This window comes from Artibeus jamaicensis, unplaced genomic scaffold (assembly GCF_021234435.1).
Source record: "Artibeus jamaicensis isolate MK-2021 breed Jamaican fruit bat unplaced genomic scaffold, CSHL_Jam_final scaffold_1964, whole genome shotgun sequence".
In the NCBI taxonomy this organism is placed as follows: Eukaryota; Metazoa; Chordata; class Mammalia; order Chiroptera; family Phyllostomidae; genus Artibeus; species Artibeus jamaicensis.
In genome coordinates this window covers 44107053-44124616 of record NW_026522030.1, presented here as the reverse complement: position 1 = coordinate 44124616, position 17564 = coordinate 44107053, and the positions used below count along the sequence as shown (strand labels likewise).

The window sequence follows — 17564 nt, the reverse complement described above, 5'->3', positions numbered from 1 at the left end:
TATTCCAGAAATATTTATTGAGTGCCTATTATGAGCCAGGAACCAGAGATATGAACACAGAAATCCCTGCCTTTGTGAAGCTTACATTCTACTAAGGGACACAACCAATAACCATGGTAAATAAGTTATATATTATTTATGTTTCAAGATGATAAGTGCTAAGGAGAAACAAAGCTGGGATTGTATATGGGCATCTACTTGAGTGATTTGTATGCAGATTAAAGTTTGAGAAGCTGTTGTCAAAATGAAGCAAGGGTTCATATAACCCTATAGGGGTTCTCTTCAGAACAAATGTACAGTCCAGCTCTTTTGGGGAGGCAAGGAAATCCCAGGCCAATTTTTTTGTTTCTGAACCATATTCTAACATCACACAGGTACAAATTCAAATCACAATGGAATCAATGCACTGCCTAAGAATTTTTTCTCTTCTTTTATGGACAGGGGTTTGTGTATACAGTTGACCCTTGAACAACATGGGTTTGAATAGTGTGATTCAAATCCATGCTGTATGTGGATTTTAAAAAATAAATATACAGTCCACCTTCCATTTCTCTGGGTTTTGCATCTGCAGATTCAACCAAGCCTGGATGGAAAAGAGTATTTTTGATATGTGGCTGGTACTTCGGTGGATGCAGAGGGCCAACTATAGGCATTGTTTTATGCCATTTTATATAAGGGACTTGAGCATCCTGGGGTTTTGATATCTGAGAGGATGGGGTGGGATGGTGTCCTGGAACCTGTCCCAGTGGAGTCAAAAGTTATATGCAGATTTTCCATTAGGGATGAAGGTGGGGGGGTTCAGCACCCCTAACCCCCATCTTGCGTTGTTCAAGGGTCAACTGTATATGTTGTGTGCATATGCTTCCCTGTACTGATGTGTGATTAGAGAAAAAGGGGGGAAATGCTAGAAGGAATGTGGGTAACAGGTGAAGAGAGATAAAGGAGAGAAAAATGGGACAACTGTAACAGCATAATCAATAAAATATACTTAAAAAAGAAGATGTGGTACATATATATTACTACTATGTACTACTCAGCCATAAGAAAAGATGAAATACTGCCATTTGTGACAACATGGATAAACCTTGAGAATACTGTGTGAAATAAGTCAGTCAGAAAAAGCTGAGAAAGAACCATACGTGGGATATAAAACTGAAACTTATAAACACAGACAACAGTATAGTGTTCACCAGAGGGAAGAAGGTGAGGAGGCAGTAAAAGGTAAAGGGAGCCAACTATGTGGTGATGGAAGGTGATCTGACCTTGGGTGGTGGGCACACAACACAATATGCAGATCGTGTATCATAGAAATCTATGGTTGAAACTGATATGATCCTATTAACAAATGTTACCCCAATAAATTTACTTAAAAAAGAAAATATACTAAAAGGAGTATTTACGAAGATGCAGGCAAGTTTAAGAGAATATAGCAAAGCACAGGGACTAGAAACAATGATACACTTTTATCACCTTTAGGCCTAAAAGGGATATGAAAGAGAATGAGTCTAGAGAGTTTGTAGTGCGGAAGAAAGCCTCTCCCTCCCTCTAATAAGAAATATAACTGTAGAATGCAGCAAAAACTAGAATTGCAAAAACGTGAGGATAGAACAGGGTAGAAAGATGGGGACTAAATACCCTAGGCCCTCTTCCCAGTCTCTTGTGGAGGCCTCTCATTGGCCATTTCAACCAGAAACCAGAGAGTAATGATACCTGAGTGATGCAGTCTATAGACATCAGATTCCTGGGCTACAGGGAAGGGCAGAGTAAGTAAGGGTGGGTGGGGATTAAAATAGAAAACTCCAGCTCACACTGTTACTAACAGCCTCTCACATTTCTACACATCTCATTATTGTTATTACTTCCTGGTGATACAATTTTCTCAACTTAGCTAGAAAGTCAAGGTTACTTGTCATACCAGCCAAAGGTACAGATAAATATGTTTTGGCTTTGTCCAAGATGATCTTACCAAATATATTACCCAATTGGACAGGTCCTTTTCATAATTTATATTTTATCTATTACCCAAGAAGTTGTCCAAAACATTATCTCTCAGTAACCCTATATATTTAATTTTGTAACCCTACTATTATTATTAGTAATAGTAGTATATGAGACACTTTTTAAAGTGTTTTATCTTTATTAGACAGTTTAATATGTCTGCTTTGCCTGTTTTCTTAAAATTATAGCTAATAGAATTTATCAGTTGGTAAATGCATGAACAAATTGTGCTGTATTTATATGATGGAATACTACTATATTCAGATAATAGAATAAAAAGGAACAAATAACAGAATAGATGAATGTCAGGGGCATTGTGCTAAGTGATCGCAGCCAGACACAAAAAGCCACATGCCAAATAATTCCATTTACATGAAATTTTAGAAGAGACAAAGCTATAGCAACAGAAATAAGATCAGTGGTTGCTTAGAGCCAAGAATGGGGAAAGGAGACTGTCTTCTTAGGGACCCAAAGGAATTTTTCTGAGGTAATGAAAATGTTCTATATGTGATTTTGGTCATGGTTGCTTGACTGTCAAAATTCACCTAATTATACACTTATAAATCGTGAATTTTATTGCATGTAAACTATACCTCAATAAACCTGCTTAAAAAGATTCTTTAGGTGCAGTGTACTTCCTATGAGCACATCACTTAATGCCTGGTAGCTGAATAAAGGGCCATTTGACACAGCAAATCTTTCTTCAAGAGAAAATTTAAGGGATTTGTTAGACAGTTGTGAAAGACCTCAAAGAATAAATAAATAGCACTGAGATACAACTGAAGGAACTGTTGTCATCCCTGAAGCTGAGGGAAGAAAATGGAAATGGTATCTGTATGCTCAGAGAAGGGACCTCCCAGAGCTATGGGTGAAACCTCTGAGACAGGAGTTACTGCTGGTGTCTCTGCAGAGATGGAAGAGAATGGGCTGCTTGAGTGTTGCTAAGAGAGAGGAAACTGCTGCAACCAGGAGGAAGTGCTGCTGCTGAGGTAATCTAGACAAGAAAAAGAAAAATGGAAAGGACTAATCCCTTTTCTATGTCTCCTCTATCCTCCAGCCTCTAGTGGTGAAAACTACCAGGTTTCTATTGGTGAAAACTACCAGAGTCCCAGTTATGAGAAGAGAAATTTTGTTTCCAGAGCCTAATCTCAGCATCAGAGAACAAATTAAAGGAGGTATGGGTCCAGGTAAATGACACCTGTGGCTTATCCTACTTTTAATATTAACATTAATCTGTGGTTTCAGCCTAATCCCTCTATTATTAAATTCCCAACTAATATATCATTTAATGACTTTAGCTTCCATTGCTTAGTGTTACCTAGATTGATTATTTCATTTTGGGTTATAACACAGCAATTTTCTGATTCTAGCATTCTTTGTGCACTTATTAGGTAGAATTCTATAAAGAAGATGCACTTTTATCAACTATTTAGTTTCAGGTAACTATTTAGTTACCTAAAATATAGTTTGTAAAAGAATAAAAGGAAAACCTTGATTATTTCTCTCTATTAGTTTTCAGAGTTTGTGACCTAGTGACCTTCAAAGGTGATCAATCAATGAATTAGTGGCTTTTATTGATATTAGAAACTCATCGCTTTGTTTATATCTTTGATGTATTTTAATTCATGGCAGGCATTCTTCTTCTTTTTTTAAAAAAAAAAGAACTGAGGACAGTATTGTTAGATCTATTTTTTAAATATTTTTTATTTTTTTTATCTTTAGAGGGGAAGGGAAGGAGATAGGGAGAGAAATATCAATGTATGGTTGCCTCTTGTGTGTCCCCTGCTGGGGACTGGCCTGCAACCCTGACTGGGGACTGGCATGTACCCTGACTGGGAATTGAACCGCGATACTCTGGTTCGCAGGCCCAGCATTATTCTTCTTGATATTCAGATTGTTTCTGTTTCAGGCAAGTGGGACCCTTCATGATTTTTTCTGTACTTTTATTTATTCTGAATTATTCTTGTAAAAATGTCAAGTATGTCCAATTTAATTCTATCTCCCTCATTTCACTCTAAATCTCTCAGATCTTGGAAGAAATTTGCCACTTACTTTGTTCTTTCTCCACTTAACAAGTTGCTAATAAACACTTGCATTGTCTGGTATTGAGCTACCTTATGAAAACATTCTTAAATGGTCTCTCTACAGTTCAAACAATTTTAAAAGCCAATTTTAATTACAAAATGTAGCAAAGTTGTTTAACCAAATCTACAAGTCTGGTCTTGAAATCTTGGGCATTATGTGTGCTCCTTAGGGGGAAAAAAGGAAGGAAATAATAATGTAAAAAGTAAATATAACAGAACTATGCAATTTAAGAGGAAGTAGCTTAAGATTTTAAATCAGTGTATATTTTTCTAAAATAAAATATCATAAATAATTTTCCTAAAATGGATTCAGTTTAACTCCTCCTGTTGGAATGGTGACTGTCAGTACAGCATATAGGAGCAACTGGAGAACAAAATGCGGATTCTGGGACTCACCTTCCTAGGGAAGCCTCTTTTTCCCCCAGAAAGAGTTAACAGTCACTTGGTTTACATTAACATTGCTCTTTGTTCATATATTGGTAAGTAAGTTGGTAAATTATAGCACCTCTAACCAGATGCCGTATCTGAAAACAAAAACTTGGGGAGATTTCATAGGCTTCTCCTTTCACTCTGAGCACTTTTGATATGATGTCTTAAAACCTCTCCACTCCTTGCCCTCTTTTCTTTCCCTCCACCACTACTATAATTTAGACCTTTGGCTTAACTAGACTAGGCTATTGCCCTCCTAAACACCTCCAGTCTTCACACTATTATCAAAGTAATCTTTCTAAAAATTATGTCACAGCCCTTCATTAAAATTCTTAAAAAGCTCCTTTTTGTCTTTACAAAATAGATTCAAATTTATTAACATGGAATATAAGACCCTTCATGGTCTGGCCTCTATTTTACCATGTCTTCCTCCTTCTTGCCTTCTGTGTCATCCTCAGGCCCCTTCAAGTCCATACCCAATGCTCTAGCAGTTCTAAAATACTGGCAGAACTCTCACCACATAAGGCTCTAAGGCCTTTCTGCAATTGAGCAGTTGTTACCTCTACTTAAAACAAACATCTTCTCTTTCTCCAAATAGTTAATGAATATTGACCCTTCTAACATCAACCCTGATATCACTTCCTCTTAGAAGACGTACCCAACTTCCCCCACGGCCAAGTAGATTAACTGTTTCTACAACCCCGTGTGGTTCCATGACAGACTTACCATCATGACAGTGATCGCTACACTATGTGATATTTACTGTCTTTCACGAACATCCTCATGCATTCCATCTTTACCCCCAGCACATAGCATCAAGGTTTACTATCCTTTCAATGAATGTTTGCTGAAAGAACAAATGAGTTAATGAATAATCTTTTTCTTTAAATATTTTATTTTATTTCTTTTTAGAGAGAGGGGAAGTGAGGGAGGAAAAAGAGGGAAACATCAATGAGTGGTTGCTGCTCATACACCCCCTACTGGGACCTGGCCTGTAACCCAGGCATGTGACTTGACTGGGAATTGAACTGGCAACCCTTTGGTTTATAGGCTGGCATTCAATCCTCTGAGCCACACCAGCCAGGGTTTATTACCTAATCTTCATCCAGAATTTTCCAAACATTTTTTCAAAGTGTTTATACCAACTTACTTTTGCTATCAACAAAAATATAACTGAGTTCCCTGTTGTTCCACTTTCCCACCACACTTGATACTTTCAGACTTTTAAATGTAAAATATTGGATGGGTCTGTGTTAGTATCTTACTGTAGTTTTTAATGTCTTTAATATGCTAATAGATATAGTGTTAGAAGAAGTCTTTCCCCTTACATATTCCTATTAACATTTCCTGAAACAGCAAATGCAAGTCCCTGCGGTTTGATTTTTTTTCAAGGAACAGTAAGAATCATGTGTGGAGCAAGATGTAGAACTGTAGTTAAGATCTTGGGTTCAGAGCATAACTGATTTCATCAATGGTTCTCAAATTTTAATATTTATATGAAAACCCAGTGTGTTGGTTAAAACTGATTCAGTAGTTCAGAGCTTAAGATCTAATACCTACATTTAAAAAGTATCTCAGGTGATTCTTATGCAGTTGGTTTTCAGTCGACAGAATGAGTTTACAGAACATGGTTTCCTCCTAGAGGAGCATAGTATTATTTATTACAATGCAATTTATGATACTGACTACTTTGTGGTTTTCTATCGGTGTGGGTATATACAGTAGTATTTTACAAAATTAAAATTAAGCCCACTTGGATAAGTTTAAGACCAACTTTGCAATAGGTGAAGGCCTCTGATCATGTTGCAAAACCAAGAATAATCATGGGCAAGTGGTAAGAAGAAAGAGCATTAGTGTTGCTTTCAGAAGAGGTGAAATTGACACTTAGCTGTGTCATTTTAAGCAAATCCATTAATCTCCGTTTCCATTTCTCATAAAATTATATTGTATTATACTTATCCTGCCAATCTTGAAAACTAAGGGTCAAAATGACAGAGTGGCAAAGTAATAATACAAAAGATCCAATCATTATTGAGACATCTTCATCACCCCAAAAGAAACTCCATATCTGACAGCCGTCATTCCCCATTCTCCACTCCCCTCAGCCTCTGTATAATTTTGACTATTCAAGACCTTTCATATATTGTAAATGAAATCAGCACCCCTCGCAGGCTCGGTTGGAGTGTGGTCTGGTACACCAAAATGTTGCAGGTTCCATCCAAATCAGAGCACATGCACAGGTTGCAGGTTCAATCTCCCATTATGGTGTGATCCTGAGGCAACCCACTGGTTTCTCCCTTCTTCTCTACTTAAAATCAATAAGCATTCTTGGGTAAGAATTAAAAATATATATTAAATGCAATCATACAACATGAGATCTTTTGTGATGAGCTTCTTTCACTTAGCCGGTTTCAAGGTGTACTAATTGTTTTAAAATTAAACTGTAACTATAGAGACAGTTTAGAAAAAAAGGGGAGAATCACCCATAATCTCATTCTAATACAATCAATATTCATAATTTTCTTTCCTTTTCCCCACTCTGCAGGTGCACTTTTACCTGATTGGAAAACAGATAAAGGATGCCCCTAGTCCCCAACCGGTTCCCACATATCCCCGGCACTAGGCTGGCTCCCCACTTTCCAAAGCGCACCCTAGTTAGCCCGGCAGCAAAGGAAGGAGCGGCCCCGCCCATTCCCGCCGGCGCCTCGCTTGCGTCACTGCTTGAAGTCACAGACCCCCCTCCTTCCTTCTCAGTCGCGGTAGCTTTGACAGAGCGCGATGGCGGCGGCCGGGGCGGCAGGGTTACCGGCCACCGTGTCGGGAAAGCAAGAGTTTTACCAGCTTCTGAAGAACCTTATCAATCCAAGCTGTATGGTGCGGAGGCAGGCAGAGGAAGTCTATGAAAATATCCCAGGTCTGTGTAAGACTACATTCCTCTTAGATGCTGTCAGAAATAGAAGAGCAGGTTATGAGGTGAGACAAATGGCTGCCGCACTGCTACGACGGCTTTTGTCCTCTGGGTTTGAGGAAGTCTATCCAAATCTGCCTTCTGATGTTCAGAGGGATGTCAAGATTGAACTGATACTGGCTGTTAAGTTAGAAACACATGCTAGTATGAGGAAAAAACTTTGTGATATTTTTGCTGTGCTGGCCAGGAATTTGATAGATGAGGATGGCACTAACCACTGGCCAGAAGGTCTGAAGTTTCTTATTGATTCAATCTACTCTAAAAATGTGGTTCTGTGGGAAGTTGCACTTCACGTTTTCTGGCACTTTCCTGGGATTTTTGGGAACCAAGAGCGGCATGATTTGGATATCATCAAACGGTTGTTGGACCAGTGTATTCAAGATCAAGAACATCCAGCAATCAGGACATTATCTGCTAGAGCTGCAGCTGCATTTGTACTTGCCAATGAGAATAATATTGCTCTTTTCAAAGACTTTGCAGACTTGCTTCCTGGAATCTTACAGGCTGTGAATGACTCGTGCTACCAGGATGACGATTCAGTGCTAGAATCCCTTGTTGAGATTGCAGATACTGTACCTAAATATTTGGGTCCTTATTTAGAAGAGACTCTCAAGTTGAGTCTAAAGTTATGTGGAGACTCTAGACTCAGTAACCTGCAACGCCAACTGGCCCTTGAAGTAATTGTGACCTTGTCTGAAACTGCAACCCCAATGTTGAAAAAACATACAAATATTATTGCACAGGCAATTCCTCATATATTAGGAATGATGGTTGATCTACAAGATGATGAGGACTGGGTAAATGCTGATGAAATGGAAGAAGATGATTTTGACAGCAATGCAGTTGCTGCTGAGAGTGCACTAGACAGACTGGCTTGTGGGCTTGGTGGAAAACTTGTTTTACCAATCACTAAGGAGCATATTATGCAGATGCTTCAGAGCCCTGACTGGAAATACCGACATGCTGGATTAATGGCCCTATCTGCTATCGGAGAAGGATGCCATCAGCAAATGGAACCAATTCTAGATGAAACAGTTAACTCTGTTTTGCTTTTTCTTCAGGATCCTCATCCAAGGGTGAGGGCTGCTGCCTGTACTACACTTGGACAGATGGCTACAGATTTTGCACCTAACTTCCAAAAGAAATTCCATGAAACGGTGATTGTGGCTCTTTTGCGTACCATGGAGAATCAAGGTAATCAGCGTGTACAATCACATGCAGCTTCTGCACTTGTTATTTTTATTGAAGACTGCCCCAAGTCATTGCTAGTTCTATATTTGGATAGTATGGTGAGAAATTTACATTCCATCTTGGTGATTAAACTTCAAGAGTTGATTCGGAATGGAACTAAGTTGGCCTTGGAACAGCTTGTGACAACCATAGCCTCAGTTGCAGATACAATAGAAGAAAAATTTGTTCCATATTATGATATATTTATGCCATCACTGAAGCACATTGTTGAACTTGCTGTTCAAAGGGAACTCAAGCTTCTGAAAGGAAAAACTATTGAATGCATTAGTCATGTTGGTCTTGCTGTTGGGAAGGAAAAATTTATGCAAGATGCATCAAATGTGATGCAGCTATTGTTGAAGACACAATCAGATTTAAATAACGTAGAAGATGATGACCCCCAGACCTCTTATATGGTTTCAGCATGGGCCAGAATGTGTAAAATTCTTGGAAATGATTTTCAACAGTACCTCCCACTGGTTATTGAGCCTCTTATTAAGACTGCTTCGGCTAAACCTGATGTTGCTCTCTTAGACACACAAGATGTGGAGAATATGAGTGATGATGATGGCTGGCAATTTGTAAATCTTGGAGACCAGCAAAGTTTTGGAATTAAAACTTCAGGACTTGAAGCAAAAGCAACTGCTTGCCAAATGTTGGTTTACTATGCTAAGGAATTAAGGGAAGGACTTGTGGACTATACAGAACAAATTGTAAGGCTGATGGTTCCTTTACTGAAATTTTATTTCCATGACAATGTGAGAGTGGCAGCAGCTGAGTCCATGCCTGTTCTCCTGGAATGTGCAAGAATTCGAGGTCCAGAGTATCTTGCACAGATGTGGCAATTCATATGTGATCCCTTAATCAAGGCGATTGGGACTGAACCTGATACAGATGTACTCTCAGAGATAATGAGTTCTTTTGCAAAGTCCATTGAAGTAATGGGAGATGGGTGCCTTAATGATGAACACTTGGAAGAACTGGGAGAAATATTGAAAGCAAAACTTGAAGGGCACTTTAAAAACCAAGAACTGAGACAAGTTAAAAGACAAGATGAAAACTATGATCAACAGGTTGAAATGTCCTTGCAAGATGAGGATGAATGTGATGTTTACATTCTGACCAAAGTATCAGATATTTTGCACTCATTATTTAGTAGTTATAAAGAAAAGATTTTACCGTGGTTTGAACGACTGCTTCCATTAATTGTGAATCTAATTTGTTCTAGTAGGCCATGGCCAGACAGACAGTGGGGATTGTGCATATTTGATGATATTATAGAACACTGTAGTCCAACCTCATTTAAATATGTAGAATACTTTCGGTGGCCAATGCTACTAAATATGCGAGATAACAACCCTGAAGTCAGGCAAGCTGCTGCTTATGGCCTAGGTGTTATGGCACAGTTCGGTGGAGATGATTATCATTCTTTATGCTCAGAAGCTGTTCCACTGCTGGTAAAAGTAATTAAGTGTGCAAGTTCCAAAACTAAAAAAAATGTCATTGCTACAGAGAACTGTATCTCAGCAGTAGGCAAGATTTTGAGGTTTAAGCCTAGCTGTGTAAATGTAGATGAAGTTCTTCCATACTGGTTGTCATGGCTTCCACTGCAGGAGGATAAAGAGGAAGCTATTCAGACTTTGAGTTTTCTCTGTGACTTAATTGAAAGTAACCACCCAGTTGTACTTGGTCCAAATAATTCCAATCTCCCCAAAATAATCAGTATAATTGCAGAAGGAAAAATTAATGAGACTCTTAACTATGAAGATCCTTGTGCTAAACGCCTAGCCAGTGTTGTGCGTCAGGTACAGACTTCTGAAGAATTGTGGTTGGAATGCATATCCCAACTAGATGATGAGCATCAGGAAGCCTTACAGGAGTTGCTAAATTTTGCTTGAAGCACTTTAATATCACTTGAATATCATCTACCTGAAAAGTAACTCCAAATATGTGTTGTGAGTGGATTTCATTTAAATTGAGAGAACTGTTCTCTCTCTGCTAAGCAGTTTGTATTTCTTCCACGTTTCTCCAGGATTAGTCAGTGTTATAACCTTCTGTTCACCTTGCATGTTTTATCCTGTAAACACAGATCTTGGTGATAACCTGTGCTTCCATCATCTTAGAATGTTTGTCACCTTTCTCCTAGTTGTGCTAAATATATAAATTCACTATGTCTGAATTATTGACACTGGGCAAGCAATATACTTGGTGTCAAGATGTCAAGCTGCCTATCACAAGATACTAAGAGCTCACGAGTTAGGACAGGAGAACTTACAGGACAAACATCTTTGGAATTTTGGGTGAAGGATAGTTATAGGTTTATTCCTCCTTGGTAATATTCCTGGTTTTCATGGTAAGGGGAGGATACTGCAATTGGGAGAGTTTTGAGATACTGCAGTGGATGTGGGGAGATTTCTATATAATGTATATGAACTCCTTCATAATGTCTTCCTCAGAACTGGGTGAGACATATCCATGCTCTATTTCCCAGTGTCCAGCGGAGAGTTATAAAAACTTTAGAATGTTCTTAGGCTCATCTGTAAGTTACTAAGTTATTCAGGATTCTAGGAACCATGGTTATTGAAAAGGGTGTCCTGGTACATCTAACACTGGTACTGTGTTATGACATACTGTATAACACAGTGTTTGACAAATAGAAAGTAATGAGTATTTGTGGGAGTCAGTCAGTGTTATTTGTTTGAGCAGAATATTGTCTTGTGTATGTATGCTATTTTTCTCCTGAAGAGTGGCTCAACAAGAATAGAAGCCTGATTTAAATGGGGCTTAAGTACATTTCCATTTTGAAGTTCTTAATAGATTCTATACTAGTGCTAAGGAGTATTCTATTATGAAAATAAAAGGGAAGCAAAATTGATTTTATTTTTAAACATGAAAAAGAAAACAGCTTTGAGACCAGTCATTTAGCATTACATATACATTATAAGAAAACAGATCTAGAAATCTAGGGTTAATTATATTCATTGGAATGTCAGTCTTTAATGTTAAGCTTTTGTAGGGTAGAAAAAGCTTTCTACTCAGTAAATTACTGATCCAAAGTTTAAAAATACATCTATCATGATTTCCTGGCGCTATTGTGAGTACTATGTATGTTAGCAAGTATTTAAGAACCATTACGTGCTTAATAAATGGTAGGTATTATTACTGTTGTTTGCATTTCTGCTTTTCTTTTTTATGCTTTGGAATGCTTTTTATATTAGATTATCCAGTTTACCCCCTTCCACTTCAGATAAGCAGGCCATCTAGGCCATTGTGGTTAGAGACATGAAAGTGAGATTTTAGATAGGCAATTCCTATCCATTCTGTACAATTATTTATTATTAGTGAGAGGGAGGGGAAGAAAATGACTTTAAGTACAGCGTAGTCACAATTTTAAGTTTAAGATAAATGAAAAAGTATAAATAAATAAATAAATAAATAAATAAATAAATAAATGCAAAAATCCCACCACAAAATATTCACAGAAGTTTTCTCTGGTTAGTAGGATAAATGACCATCTTTCTTGAAACTCGTTTATCTCTATTTTCTAATTCACCTACAATCAACATATTTCATATGTATATATATATATATATACATACATATATGATTTTTTTAAGTTCAAAGACCTTGTCACAATCATCTTGGTGTCTTCACAATCTACAACTAGGTTCCTTCAACTTAGCGGAACTTCTTTATCTTAATATTCCTTAATTAAGAAGTTCTTGATCAACATTTCTTGCTATTTCCTACACTCTTGTACATGAAGAATGAGCAAATCTGCCAGGTAACTAGGAATTAGGCCCCTGGAGGATTTTGAAGTATGACAGACCTAGATTTGAAATTTGGCAAACTACTTTGTTAACTTTAACATCAGTTTCTTTATCTGTAAAATACGAATAATACTGAGCTGATAGGATTGTTGTGAGAATTAAAGGAGATAATGAGGGGCACGGGGTTCAACAAATGCAAGCTAGTATCTGAGAGTCCTGAAATAGGACTGGTGGCTAAAGAGGAAAGGGGTTATTTGCTGTTGTAGTGTGGATCCACATTTCTGGGCTTTGTCAAAGGAAATGAGGGGTGGCCAGTCAGACATTTTTTGTTTGCCAGTTGCTTAAGTAATTACCTGCCTTCGTTTCTGTGAGCCGATGTACATCTATAGGCTCTGAGAAGAGAATGCTGTTAAGTGTCTAATAAAATGTAACTCTTTAATGAAAAACACCCTCAAGAGTCAGAATATCCTGACCACTTAGTTATATAGCTTTTACTTTTAAAAAATGCATTATTTCTTATTCTGAATAGAAAGTATTGTGTGCATCTTTCAGACAGAGCATGACAAAATGGTAATGTCTGCTTTAAGGAACCATTAGTTCCTTTCTGCCCACCTACTTTTAAACAACACATAAATTAATGGAATGATGGGTCCACTTTTTAGACATTATCTCAAACAAAAATGTGTAGTGAGATTGGAAAGCCATGCTAACAACTAATAGCTAACACTGTACAGCTTAGACTTGAAATATTTGAAAACTGTTTTTAGTCCAAAGTCTATATTCCTTTATTCTTAGCAAATCTCAAGAATGTGTTGATCTGTTTTTTCATTTTAATGAAAAACATGAGGTTTCCAAAACAGGAATTGATGTTAAGAACTGGAGACAGGAGTTGCAGAAATCCGAGTTGTACAATCTCCTTTTCTCTTGCATGTGGACATGTTTCAGTTAGTCGAGTTCTTGAACTCCCTTTTTACACTTTTCAAAATTCTCATTTTATGTTAAAAACCTAGTTATCCCAAGGGGGTAACTAGCTTTGCTGTGCGCAAAGAAAATAAATTACAGTACGAAAGGATTTACATTTTGTGCCTTCTTTTCACTTGCTATTAACAAAAGTTATCTAGTAGGCTCTGCCTCGGTTAATTTTAGTTTTTAGCGCTAGTAAAGATCTCTCGCAAAAAAAGTATCCTCAAGCAATCGCTTTTTAAAGCCCTTCGGCCTTTCTGGAGGTGCAGTGTAAAGCTGCGCAAGCGCCCTGCTTCCCTCTCCACTACACCCTTCGCTTGTCTACAAACGGATGACATCATTGGTCCGCGCAACCTACCAAGCCTCAGGACGTGTGGAGGTGCCGAAGTCCCTGCTTTCGCGTGCCGGGGTGGGACGCGAAGGGGGCGGAGTTGCTGTACTACGCATGCGCAGAGTGGATGGCGACGAACCCTTTTTCTTCGCTTTTCTCCACAGCTCTCCCCGTCGGGGGGAGGGGGGACCTGAGTGCCCTCCCTCTTCTCTCTCTGCCCCTCCCCTTGCCTCCTCCCCCTACACCCCTCCCCCCACCCGCTGCCCAGCGGGGATCCTAACTGACAGTTGTCGCCGGGCTGGGTCCGCGCGCCGCCTCCTCCTTGCCCGAGTGCCCCGAAGGTAGAGACGGGCGGGAGAGGGTGTGAGGGAGCTGAGGAGGAGGAGGAGACCGAGCTTCCGCAGCCCAGCCCAGTGGCCTCCTCCCGGGAGGCGAGAGGAGACCCCCTCCACCTTCCGTCTCGCCCCCTCCCAGTCCCTTAGCCGGCCAGGGAGGGGGTGGGGCGCGGAGGCCGCGGCGGCCAGGCCAGGCCTGGTGGGTGAAGAGCGGGCGGGGCGCGGAGGAGTGAGGCAAGCGAGGGCCGCGCGCCGTTGCCGGGGGGAGGGGAGAGGAGGGCACCTAGGCTCTCCTCTCCCCCATCCCCCGCGCGCCATGTAACCCCGCCCCACTGGCGGCGAGCTCAAGACCCCACCGCGCACTGAGTCGAGCCGGCTGCTGAGGAGAGCAAGGCCCGATGCGGTTGGGGCTGCGCGGTTCGGCTGAGCCCTGAAGAAGCGGCCCGCGCTCACGCATCCCTTGGCGCCTCGAGCGGCGGCTCCACATCGCCCAACCTGGGCCTGCCGGGGGCGTGAGCGTGCCCTAGACGCTGGGGGAGATGAAGCCGGTCGGAGAGGAGGCGCGGCCGCCGCCGCTGGCCGAGGAAGAGGACGAGGAGGAGGTGGCAGTGGTGGCCCCGGCCTCAGGGCCGGCCGGAGGGAGGACTGCCTCTTCGCTGGAAGATGTGGATGGCCAGGAGGAGGAGGTGGCGATGGTGGTCGGGGGCGGTGGCTGTAAGGAGCAAGAACTAAATTATGAGCTGCAGCAGGGCTACCGCATCCTGGGAGAGTTCCTGCAGGAAAAGCACCGGGGCCTCACCGCCCCCTTCTTGCAGCCCTTGGGGGGCGTTGCCAGCGGGGAGGAGGAGGCGATCGAGGGGCCTCGCAGTGGGGGCCGGGGCAGTCGCTCCCTCCCGCTGCCGCCTGGGCAGGGCATGTGTCTGCTGAAGATGGAGGAGAAGTTCAGTAGCGGCCAGTATCGGGGCATCACCGAGTTCGTGGCGGACTTCAGGTCGATGCTGGAGATGTGCTACCGCCTGCATGGTGTGGACCATTGGATGTCCAGACAGGGCCAGAAGCTGGAGATGATGCTGGAGCAGAAGTTGGCGCTTCTTTCTCGGTGAGTGAATCTAGTCCCAGGTGGGACTGACGGACTGACACAAACACACCCTAGCACGTGTCCGAGGATGGGTTGGGCCTGAGGCCGGGGGGCGTCGCTGATAGGTGCTGAGTCGGTGCGGGAGAACCCTGGGAGGAGTAGCAGCGCAGGGCGGGGATCCGCCAGTGTAGTGGATTTGGGTGCACGAACCCAGCACTCCGATGAAAAGAAGTTGAGAAGGAAGCCGAGGCCAGAGCCTAAGAGCAGGTAAAATTTGTACATATAAAGTGGCAGAGGAAAAGTTTTAGTAGGATGGAAGTTGGACCTGCATCTTTTAGACAGTTTGGGGATGAGATATTGTTAGGAAAATAATTTTAGCTCATGTAAAAAGGCGGTTGTTTCAGACCATTAAAGATAATAGTATCGTTTTTCTTCCCACGTCGGGTATCAGAGATTTATGGAGTTGTTAAATGGTTAATGATTACTTTGGTATATTCCCGATCTTTTTTCTGTTTCATTTGAGGAGACTGAATTTTTGCAACGAGAGTGGGTGCATCAACGCAAAACTGTTAATATGTTTAGATATTTGTGTTTATTATACCAGAAATTATAAGCAGTTCAGAGGGCACTGTGCTAGTGGTATACTCTATCCATATATTCACAGTCGGTTATTTTTCTTTATAAGAGGAAATGATGGAAGCTACGAAAATAAGCATAATAACTTATCATAGTTATGTAATTTATACAAGTCAAATTAATATCTCAAGTGGCAATTTTTTCTAAATAGAAAAATAATTGTTGGAAATAGTTGAATAATAGTTTGACTCTTTTTTTACTAGCTGAAGTGAACTTGAACAAGTCGCTTTACCTTTTTGGGGTTCGTTCCCTCATCTGTAAAAGGGGTATAATAATTATACCTACCTCTTGGGGTTGCTGTAGGATTAAATGAGTTAAATGTTAAGTCAGTGGTGCTCATCCCATAGTCAGCCCAATGTGTTAACCATTATAGTAGCAGTTGAATAAAAGGAGTATTTTCCTTATATCTGAAACTGGGCATTTTACTAGTGTTTTTATGGAATAGCTCCTGAAAAGTTGTGTTAATTTCTTGGCCCTTGATTTATTTTTGTATTTTAAAAATAATTTGTCACTGGCTTCTCTATGTTGTTTTCAACCGCAGTGACTTTTTTCATTGAAATCAGTAGTTAACAGTCATTAACTGTTAAATAGAGGGAAGCTCTGTTTAAACTAAGCAAACTCTTGAATCCTTTCATAAAGTATTTGGTAGCAGAATAATTATTTACAAATTTGCTTTGTAAGTTACTTTCAATGTATTTTTAGTATACTTGGGTATTGTATTTGTTACCCTTGACTCCACAGTGCTTTGTACAATAGTTATGACCAACATAAAAACAGTCCTTACACGAGTTATTATTTTAAGTAGTAAAATATACTCCAAATTGCTGTCACAGGATTTTAAACCTGGAAGGAACCATAGATTTCATTTAATCCAAGCATCCATTTTACAGATACAGAAACAGGATTTAGAACAAGGCATGAGACTGGCTGTTTGAAAGTGTTAAGAAGTAGCATAGAGGTTTAAATGAACTGAAGTATTTTCAGAAACATAGTGTGTGTAATAAATAATTTTTTTAGTCCCACAAAAGATCAGGGAGACTGTCTCTTTTGCATGAAGGTAAATTTCTAAATGGTTAGAATCCCCATGGCTAATGTTCAGTCCGATATGATTTAGTAGAATCCACAGTTACAAATTAAAATTTGCAATATTCTGTTGTTTACAAATGTATTTCTGATATTATCAGTTCAAGAGAAATAAAATTATTATTATTATTTAATTTTAGAGAGAGGGGAAGGGAGGGGGGAAGAGAGGGAGAGAAACATCAGTGTGAGAGAGAAACATCAATTGGCTGCCTTCCTTATGTGCCCCAAATGGGGACTGAACTTGCAGCTCAGGCATGTGCCCTGATGGGTAACCTTTCTATTTCAAGGACTGTGCCCAACCAGCTGAGCCATACTAGCCAGGTAGAGATAAAATGACTTTATTTTAGGAGAAAAAAGTAATATGATGGACTCAAAAAGATGAAGTTTTGAGTCCCTTACTTGTTTGATATATGTAAACATTTTGTAAATAATAGGTTTGCCAGGTCATACTTCTTGATAATAGGAAATCATTTCATTTTATGTACTAGCCTAAAATCTGAGAAAAAGCATCAGTTGCAACTCTTTGGTATGCAGTTAAAATACATGATGTTCCAGAGCAATAGTGTATAGACTGTTTATATGAATATGATTTTCAGCATAACTTATTCAGATACCTTATTTATAAATAAGTTCTATGTGATATTTTAGTAATAAACACA

General features: G+C 40.0%; 2 protein-coding genes across 9 annotated transcripts in view; both read left to right on the top strand.

Annotated features, from left to right (window-relative positions):
* The first annotated feature begins 7279 nt into the window (after positions 1-7279).
* On the top strand, positions 7280-11871 carry RANBP6 (RAN binding protein 6). Of its 2 annotated transcripts, XM_037156763.2 has the most exons (2): positions 7280-7425; positions 8541-8703. In XM_037156763.2, exons 1-2 carry the CDS (start codon positions 7290-7292, stop codon positions 8609-8611), a joined length of 207 nt encoding a protein of 68 aa, XP_037012658.1. In that variant the 5' UTR covers positions 7280-7289; the 3' UTR covers positions 8612-8703. The 2 variants fall into 2 exon arrangements, with proteins under 2 accessions (XP_037012658.1, XP_037012657.2); XM_037156762.2 differs by having other exon boundaries at positions 7280-11871.
* A 1730-nt stretch (positions 11872-13601) lies between these two features.
* KIAA2026 (KIAA2026 ortholog) overlaps positions 13602-17564 on the top strand; it is a 149532-nt gene continuing 145569 nt past the window's right edge. For 6 of the 7 annotated variants that reach the window (XM_053656388.1, XM_053656389.1, XM_053656385.1 and 3 more), the window contains exon 1: positions 13602-15207. In XM_053656388.1, coding sequence (XP_053512363.1) covers positions 14648-15207 — 560 coding nt within the window. In that variant the 5' untranslated portion in view covers positions 13602-14647. Of the gene's footprint in view, positions 15208-15232; positions 15454-17564 lie in introns of those variants that run through there. The other variant, XM_053656390.1, reaches the window with a different exon arrangement.